At 44.3% G+C, this 8718-nt stretch overlaps 1 protein-coding gene across 1 annotated transcript; it reads right to left on the bottom strand.

Annotated features, from left to right (window-relative positions):
- Positions 1 to 1414: 1414 nt before the first annotated feature.
- LOC127587034 (phospholipase A and acyltransferase 3-like) lies at positions 1415 to 5993 on the bottom strand. The gene is made up of 4 exons (XM_052045177.1): positions 5867 to 5993; positions 3669 to 3774; positions 3278 to 3540; positions 1415 to 1541 (listed from the first exon to the last, which is right to left on the bottom strand). Exons 1-4 carry the CDS (start codon positions 5879 to 5881, stop codon positions 1455 to 1457), a joined length of 471 nt encoding a protein of 156 aa, XP_051901137.1. The 5' UTR covers positions 5882 to 5993; the 3' UTR covers positions 1415 to 1454.
- Between the last annotated feature and the right edge of the window lie 2725 nt (positions 5994 to 8718).

Raw genomic sequence — 8718 nt, 5'->3', positions numbered from 1 at the left:
GGTCAGAGGCTGAAATGGTTGCCACAAGAGGACACAGGTTTAAGGTGCTGGGTAGTAGATACAGAGGAGATGTCAGGGGTAAGTTTTTTTACTCAGAGAGTGGTGAGTGCGTGGATTGGGCTATCGGCAACAGTGGTGGAGGCGGATGCGATAGGGTTATGTAAGAGACTTTTGGATAGGTACATCGAGCTCAGAAAAATAGCGGGCTGTGGGTAAGCCTGGTAATTTCTAAGGTAGGGCCATGTTCAGCACAGCTTTGTGGGCCAAAGGGCCTGAATTGTACTGTAGGTTTTCTATGCTTCTATGTAATCTATTGGTAAAGGCAGCTTACCTCTGTATATTGCATCCTATATTTGCTGTGTAGCACACATGTAGTCATGTGTTGCAGCTTCCCTTGGTTTGCACCTTATCTTGATGTATGTGGGATGCTGCTGCCATGATGCCCTTCTGCTCTCATTGAAGCAGGGTTGGTCCCCACGTTGACTTTAGAGTGATGGATATCCCAGATTGAGAGATTACAAAGATACTGCAATGGTCCCAGGTGTGAGGGTCTTCAGTTAAAAGAGAGAACTTAGAGGATCTGGAGCTGTTCTCCTTAAAGCAGAGAAGATTAAAGGGAGATTTACGAAAGGTGATCAAAAGCACAAAGGTAAAGGAGCAGGAGAGTTGGTGACCAAAGGGATTGAAGGTGATCAGCAAAAAATGAGAAGAGGGGAAGAGAATGTTTCAACACTGTCACTTGCTGTGATCAGGAATGCGCTGCCTGAAAGAACGTGGGAAGCAGAATCACCAGGAATGTTTCACAAGGGGCTTGAAGGTACATCTGAAGGGGAACAATTCGCACAGCTGTCTGGAAAAGGAAGAGTGTGGAGCTAACTGTTCTTCAAAAAGCCAGCAAGTGCACTGTGGCTGAATGGCATCCCCAGTGCTGTGAATTGCTGTCAGTTGAGAATGAACTTCGCAGCTTTTATTGAGGCCAACACAATAGTCAGAGGCAGATAAAGGTTTACAATTCCTGTTCTTGGAATGTAAATGAAACCAGTTGTTTTTCATTCCTGTGGAGTGCTTGTTGCCCTCTGTAAACCCTCAGTGTTAGTTTCTGCTTCCTGCTCTCCCCATGTCTCACATTACTGAAGGTTAGTAGTTTCCAGGATTTGACTTCCCATTCCCTCCCATCTATCCTCCCTGTTTGTGCGGCACTGAGGGTAACAAGGTAGACTTGGTGTGAAATGGATTGGCTTCAAAATCTGTCCACCTGGACCATAGCAGGACAGTAATTGGAGCCAATAAACCCAATGAGGGCTGAAGAAAGGTGCCAGAGTTCCAATATTGCAACAGAGTCGACAACTCAGTCAATTGAGTTAATTAAGTGCTTTAATTATGAGTTTTGGATTTATTTTTGTACAATCCAGCACTCTGTTCCTCATCAGCAATCACTTTCAGCGCCGTCTTCTTCATGATAAAGGACGACGCAGCAATACAGCAGCAACAATAGCAATAGCACATGCAAAAATGCTGGCAACTGAAGTAACAGCAGTAGCCTGTGAATAAAGATTTTACAAATTATAGCAATGGATTCTACAGTAAAACTGTTTCAAGTGACTCTGATCCCAATTTATGTCATTGATGACATGACTTCTGGACACCTCCCTATGTTGCCTTTGCCTCCCCCTCTCTTTAATGTATGACTTGGTCTTCATTACAATTCCATAGAATAACCAAGGCACACGGCTTCCTTACCAGGAAACCACGGTCAGTGCGGATCCATAATAACATCTCCTCGCTGACAATCAACACCGGCAGACCTCAAGGGTGTGTGCTTAATCCACTGCTCTACTCCGTCAACATTCATGACTGTGTGCCTAAGCACAGCTGAAACGCCATCTATAAATTCGCTGATGACACCACTGTCGTTGGCAGAATCTCAGATGGTGACAAGGGGGCGTACAGGGGTGAGATAGATTGGCTGATCAAGCGGTGTAGCAACAACGACCTCGCACTCAACCTCAGCAAGACCAAGGATTTGATTGTGGTCTTCAGGAAGGGGAAGTCGGGAGAACACACACCAGTCCTCATTGAGGGGTCAGCAGTGGAAAGGGTGAGCAGCTTCAAGTTCCTGGGTGTCAACGTCTCGGAGGAACTATCCTAGACCCAACACGTCGATGCTATCACGAAGAAGGCACGCCAGTGGCTCTACTTTGTTAGGAGTTTGAGGAGATTTGGTACGTCACCAAAGACTCTTACAAATTTCTATAGAAGTACAGTGGAGAGCATTCTGACTGAATACATCACAGCCTGATATGGAGGCTCCAATGCACAGGATTGCATGAGGCTGCAGAGGGTTGTAGACTCAGCCAGCTCCATCACGGGCACAACCTTCCCCACCATTGAGGACATCTTTAAGAGGTGGCGCCTCAAGAAGGCGGCTTCCATTACTAAGGACCCTCACCATCCTGGACGTGCCCTCTTCTCACTGCTACTGTCAGGGAGGAGGTACAGGAGCCTGAAGACCCACACTCAACATTTTAGGAACAACTTCTTTCCCTCTGCCATCAGATTTCTGAACGGTCCATGAACCCATGAACACTACCTTGTTATTCTTGTCATTTGCACTATTTATTTATTTTTGTGATTTATAGTAATTTTATGTCTTTGCACTGTATGGCTGCCGCAAAACAACAAATTTCACGTCATCTAAATCAGTGATAATAATTCTGATTCTGAGGTAACCTCTTCCCCAAGCCCCACCCAAGTGAGTGAGTTGAATCTCACTGCCAACGATGTATAATAAACCCATTTAACATGCAATCCCATTGTAACATGTCACATACATTTGGAAGGCTAGGTGGAAAACATGATGATGCTGGCGGAACTCAGCAGGCCAGGCAGCATCCGTGGAGAAAAGCAGGCGGTCAACGTTTCGGGTCTGGACCCTTCAGGACCTTACCCGAAACATTGACTGCCTGCTTTTCTCTAGGGATGCTGCCTGACCTGCTGAGTTCCTCCAGCATCATCGTGTTTTTCATCTAGATTCCAGTGGGAGAATTCAATGTTCATGCCATCAGGCTGGAAGGTTCCAAGAGGGAAAATGAGGTGCTGTTCCTCCAGTTTGCGCTTGGAATTCGACTGGCAGTGGAGGGAGCTGAGAACTGACATATCAGTGATAGTGTGGGAGGGAGAATTGAAGTGACTGGCAACGGGGAAGGCTGCCAGCTGGAAGACCAAAGGCACTCAAACCCTCTGAAAGAACAGTTGCTTTATATTGCTTTGCACTTACCTGGTCTGATACACTTTCTCCATACCGAAGTGAGTTAACAAAGTGCTCACAGTTTTGTTTTATTACATTGTAACACACTTTCTGTCCAACCATTGCTTTTGCCTTTTTTATTATATCGTCACTGGGTAAAGGTTTCCGTTTTCCGTCCGAATTGTTGATATGCCAATCATTGCTTCCAACCACCGTATCAAAAGGTTCCCTCTTAACCACAGCAGTTTTTGCAGAGCTAGAGAATCGAACACTAACATCTGCACTCGCTCCATCTAGAATACATATTAAAAGGTATTTTACTGAATCTGATAGCATTCCCAGGATGGGTTGAATGGAATGTGGGCAGAGATGTCTTTATTACAAGACATGTTAAATAGGAGAAAAAATTTGTAGCTGTTACCTGAAGTTAAATGTATGACCTCTCCATCTCCAATGTAGATGGCCCAGTGGCTATACATACCCTTGAATATTTCAATCAAATCTCCAGGTTGTGGATTAGGGGAAGGCTGGAACCAAGACAGGGATCGCATTAGAAAGTAGCACCAGATGTTTGAAAATGTCTTTGTTTATAGTTCTATGGATTCTAATGGTTAGGGTGCAAAACAACATCTCCAACAACTTCACTCATTAATGTTTTGCTTCTGCAGCAGTGCAAACTGAATCTGTGCAGGTGGTTCTCATAATTCTCTCAGCTTCCCTATTTTCCTGATGAATCTGTTCTGCAATGTCCCCAAGGCTGCTTTACCCTTCCTGGGATGTGGGGTCCAGAATGGATGGAACTAACTCAGATGAGTCTGCTCATTATACTGTACCAGTCCATGTATTCCAGCCCTCTTGACTCAAAGCTCAATATTTCACCCGACCTTTTCATTTTTTATCCACTGATCATTACTTGTCCATGTAGAAAAGTTATTGCAGCTGCCTGCTGATCCACGATTCTCAGCATCATGAATGAGGCTGCCCAGGAACCACTGAGTGCCTTGACCAATGTACAGGAGTGAACAGATTGTGGCAGGTGAGTATAAGGAAGAGAATCCCAATCCATTGGTAGGGAGAATAGAGACTGAGGTGGAGCTAAAAGAGACAAGGGGCCTGAGATAGCTTGGAACAAAAGCAAGGTAGGAAATTAAATCCAAATGTCCTTTGTTTAATTTTAGTCTGGTATTTGATCGTTGTCTTAGTGGCTGTACTAATTGAATACCTTTTTGTTTGAAATGAAAGTTCTCATAATAGCCCTGGTACCAGTTTAGTTTGGGAGAGAGGATGTCTTCCCTCTCCCACACAGACTCCAACAGTGAGCGAATAGCAAGTGTGAATTCAGTGTGTGTGATCAAGTCGCCAAATCATTTGTGTGCTTTGTGGATTTTTACCACATTCAAGCCAATTTTTAAGGTCCCTCTCTCCCTGATTGTTTCTGCGATTCACTCAGAACATTGGGCTGCTTTCTCATTCTTGACAAATGTGGCACTTTACATTTCTCTCTCCGCTTCTCTGGCCCTCTGAAGACCTTCTGTCGATATGTGAACTCTTTGCCTGGACCAGAAGTTTTCCATTTATACCAGATTCTTATAAAATTAACAGTCAGATTGGTGTTAATAAATGTGACAGGAAATGAAAGTATCTTTAGTCAGAGAGTGGAGAGAATGAAGAACTTGCTCTATAGGAAGTGGTTGAGGTCAGCAGTGGAGATCTTTTCAGGAAGGCTGAATAAATGTGAAAAATGAAATGAACTCAGGTAAGTCTTGGCACTTTACAAACCAGTATTTCAACTGCAGCAGGGCAAAAAAGCCTGTTTGTAAAAATCTACAGTCTTGGCCTTCATTGGCAGTTCCTCGGGAAGGAGGGTAACCTGCTTTTGGTCTGATTCAGAGGATTAGAAAATGCCTGTAGGTGAATTCTTTTATCATGGGGTGCCCGTTGCACCATAGCTATCGTATGGGGGTAACAGTCTTGATCCAGTGGTAAGGAGGACCAAGAAAACTGGGGAGCAGGCTCTTCAACACAGATTTAGCAAACAAGTACATAGTCCTACACGGGCAGATGCATGCTCGCACACACATGGAAACTGATACACAATCTTGCCCGCATCCTGGGCTCCCCTCTCCCTTGTATGTGTTTCCTTCAGTTTTCCCTTCCTGTTTCCAATCCTTTGCTCCCCTTCCCCCAACTGGCTCCCTCAGTCCCCCTCCCTCCCAGAATTGTCTCTTTCACTCACATTCCCTTTTAGCCCCTTACACCCTACCCTGTGATTTCACACCCCCCCCAACTCTCCCCACATCCAAGTTCCCACCAATTGACACCTGCTCGCTCTCTGTCCAGGAGGGAGGCCTCCCACCAATTGCTGCTGCTCGCCATTCTCTCGCCAATCGCTGATCACACCCTACACTACTTCTACCGAGTCTCAGCAGCCTCGTCACCTGAAGACTGCATGAGAGCAAAGAAAACCTCAGGAAAATCTCCACCTGCACCCAATCTTATCCATTGTCAGCAGATCGTCGTCTTCTGGTGCTCTGTAGGTAGGGCGGTGGGTGTCGACCATTTCCTGACTGATGGAAATTAGATTAAAAATGAGATTTAAAATATTTTGAACAAACTTACATTTTGATTTCTCATATTCACTTGGTGAGTTTGAACCTCCTTTGATTTTCACAACACTGGCAGATCAGAATCACGAAACGTTTTGTCTTTCTTCTGAAAGTACTCAGCTTCCAACCTTTGACCTGACTGCTCTGGTTTTGGACTTCCTTCCACTTTGCCCCTAAAGTGAAACCAAGTTCAAGTTCATGTTACTTTATTGTCATCCACCTGTATGCTATAAAAACACACAGAGGAACGAAATGTCGTTTCCCCCCAGACTCTCACAACAGAGGACATACATAGAACAGAAGACATACACAATTTTTTTTTGTCTGTGGTTATTGTAAGTACAAATAGTGCAAAAAATGGTATATACAAAATACAAATTTAGTGCAGAGTTAGTGTAAAACTGAGTTAGACAAAGAAAATACAGAACTCAGTGTGTTACACTAATTGTATAAACATGTTCAGCTGCAGCCAAAGTTCTTATACGCCGTTGTGCAAACCAGGGCTTTTGACGTGGCATTTGTCTGAGACTGTCTCCAGGGTATTCAGGAGCCTGACAGCCTGGGGGAAAAAGCTGTTGTACAGTCTCGTAGTTGTGGCCCGGATGCTCCAGTACTGCTTGCCAGACGGCAGTGGGACAAATAGGTCGTGGAAGGGATGAGAAGGGTCACCTATGATTCTACAGGCCTTGCGTGTGCATCGTGTGTTGTAGATGTCCAGGATGGAGGGAAGAGGTACTCCAATGATCTTTCCAGCTGTACTCGCAATTCTCTGCAGAGTCTTACGGTCAGAGATGTTACAGTTACCGTACCAGGCAGAGATGCAACTGGTCAGGACAATCTCAATGGTACCCCTATAAAATGTGGTGAGGGTGGGGGAGGGCATGTTTGCTCTCTTCAGCTGCCGTAAAAAGTGGATCGTCTGCTATATGTATTCCCAAGAACTTATAACAGCTGACTGTCTGTACAATGATGCCAATTGATGCACAGGGATGAGTGGTCAGCCTGGGCCTTTCTAAAATCCACAATCATCTCCCTTGTTTTGTCCACGTTCAAGGAGAGATTGTGACTGAGCACCAATCTGACTTTTGACCCTGGTGTGTAAATTGAGATGTTTTGGACAGGAGCCAATGAATTTCTTTATTCCATGCTTCTTCACATTCTAGGTGTGTGTTATTATGTAGTCATAATAAAGAACTACAGTTCCTCGTAGGCAATGCAAAGGGTTACATGGGGGGAACAGGAAGTGGCTGTAAAAAGAGAGAGAAAGCAAGCCTGTCTGTTGTTGGTTAATAAAATGTTCAGATGTTAAACCCACACGAAGTTTGTCACTTAATGAAGAACAGGCATAACATGGTGTCAGAAGTGGGACTGAGGTCTGAACAGGGACAGTAGATGAGTACTGTGTGCAATTGAGAAAGAGACTCAGTGAGTATGAAAGAAAGGCTGTAATAAGACGGAGAGAAAGCTGGCCGACTTGGCGAGGGAGCACATTGTTCCTGAAGTTCAGCAGTCACTGGATTTGCCGAGAGAGATTCAGGTGAGAGGCCGAGAGTTCCCGTTAAGGATAAGCTAAGTCCTCCCACGCCTATGCAGTTTACTGGCAATCTAAGTGATAATTGGAAACGCTTCAAACAGCGATTCAGCATATATTTAGATGCTAGTGGAGTGGGAAGGAACGATGAAAAATTGAAAGTGTCTATTTTTCTACATGTGATTGGTGAAGATGCTTTGGACGTCTATAAACAGCTTTCAAATTGATGAGACAGCTTTTGAGTTGGGCACTTTGATGAAAAAAATTTGAGGAGTATTTTATCCCAAGTAAAAAGGTCACATTTGTGAGCTATAAATTTTTTTCCTGTGACCAGAAACAAAGTGTGAACTTTGACCAATATTTAGCTGAGCTTCACACACTGAGTAAGTCTTGTGAATCTGGAGATTTGAGAAACTCACTAGTTAAAGACGGAATAGTTTGCGGAATTCAAGATAATGGACTCAGGGAAAGACTGTTGCGTGAAAAAGATTTGACCCTGGAAAAGGCAGTGAATATGTGTAGGTCAGCAGAAACCACACGAACACAAGCTAAGGAGCTGCACAGGGCAGACACAACAGTGCATGCTGTGAAAACAGAGAAGCAGCACACAAGGCATTTCCGAAAGCAACAGCAAAGCAAAGAGAAAAGCTCAAACAGCAAATGCAGCAGATGTGGAGGGAGGCACATTCCAAAGATGTGTCCTGCTGATGGGAAGTCCTGCAATAGCTGTGGGAAGAAAAATCACTTTGCAAGGTACTGCAAAGCTGGGGCTAACAAGAGAAAGGTGCACGCAGTTGATGAGGAAATGGAGGAATTCTTTGTGGATTCTGTACAGACTGTGGCTGCTGGTAAAACAGAATGGATTGTTCCAGTAACTGTGAATGAGATAGTAATTGCATTCAAGCTTGACACCAGAGCTCAGGTGAATCTATTATCCATGGATGATTAGGAGACTCTCACAGTAAAGAGTAAGATTTACCCTTTGAAGTTAAAAGTGACAAGCTACACTGGAGAGAAAGTTCCAGTAAAAGGGGGCTGTGTGATGATCTTCAAGCACAGGGGACAGCACTTAAAATCACAGCTACTGATTGTAGAGAGTACAGCCAATATAAGGTCTGAGTGCATGTGAAAAGCTCGACCTAGTGAAAAGAGTTTTCATACTAGCTTCACATTGCCAAAGATGATGACACAACACTCATGGAAGAGTATGCAGATGTCTTTGAGGGGCTCGGATGCTTACCTGGTGTACACAAAATTCACATAGATGAGGCAGTGGTTCCTGTTGTCCATTGCATGCAGGAAAGTTCCGTTTCAACTTAGAGATAAACTTAAAC

The sequence above is a fragment of the Pristis pectinata genome, chromosome 38 (genome assembly GCF_009764475.1).
Source record: "Pristis pectinata isolate sPriPec2 chromosome 38, sPriPec2.1.pri, whole genome shotgun sequence".
In the NCBI taxonomy this organism is placed as follows: domain Eukaryota; kingdom Metazoa; phylum Chordata; class Chondrichthyes; order Rhinopristiformes; family Pristidae; genus Pristis; species Pristis pectinata.
The sequence above is the reverse complement of the archived record's forward strand: the minus strand, read 5'-3'. Positions and strand labels throughout refer to the sequence as shown.

Excerpts from the sequence above, each read along its gene's own strand:
- LOC127587034 (XM_052045177.1), bottom strand. Across the intron at positions 3,541-3,668 it reads GGTCATACATTTAACTTCAG|ATGGAGCGAGTGCAGATGTT; the intron begins GTAACAGCTACA and ends TATGTATTCTAG. Across the intron at positions 1,542-3,277 it reads GAGAAAGTGTATCAGACCAG|GCTACTGCTGTTACTTCAGT; the intron begins GTAAGTGCAAAG and ends CTTTATTCACAG.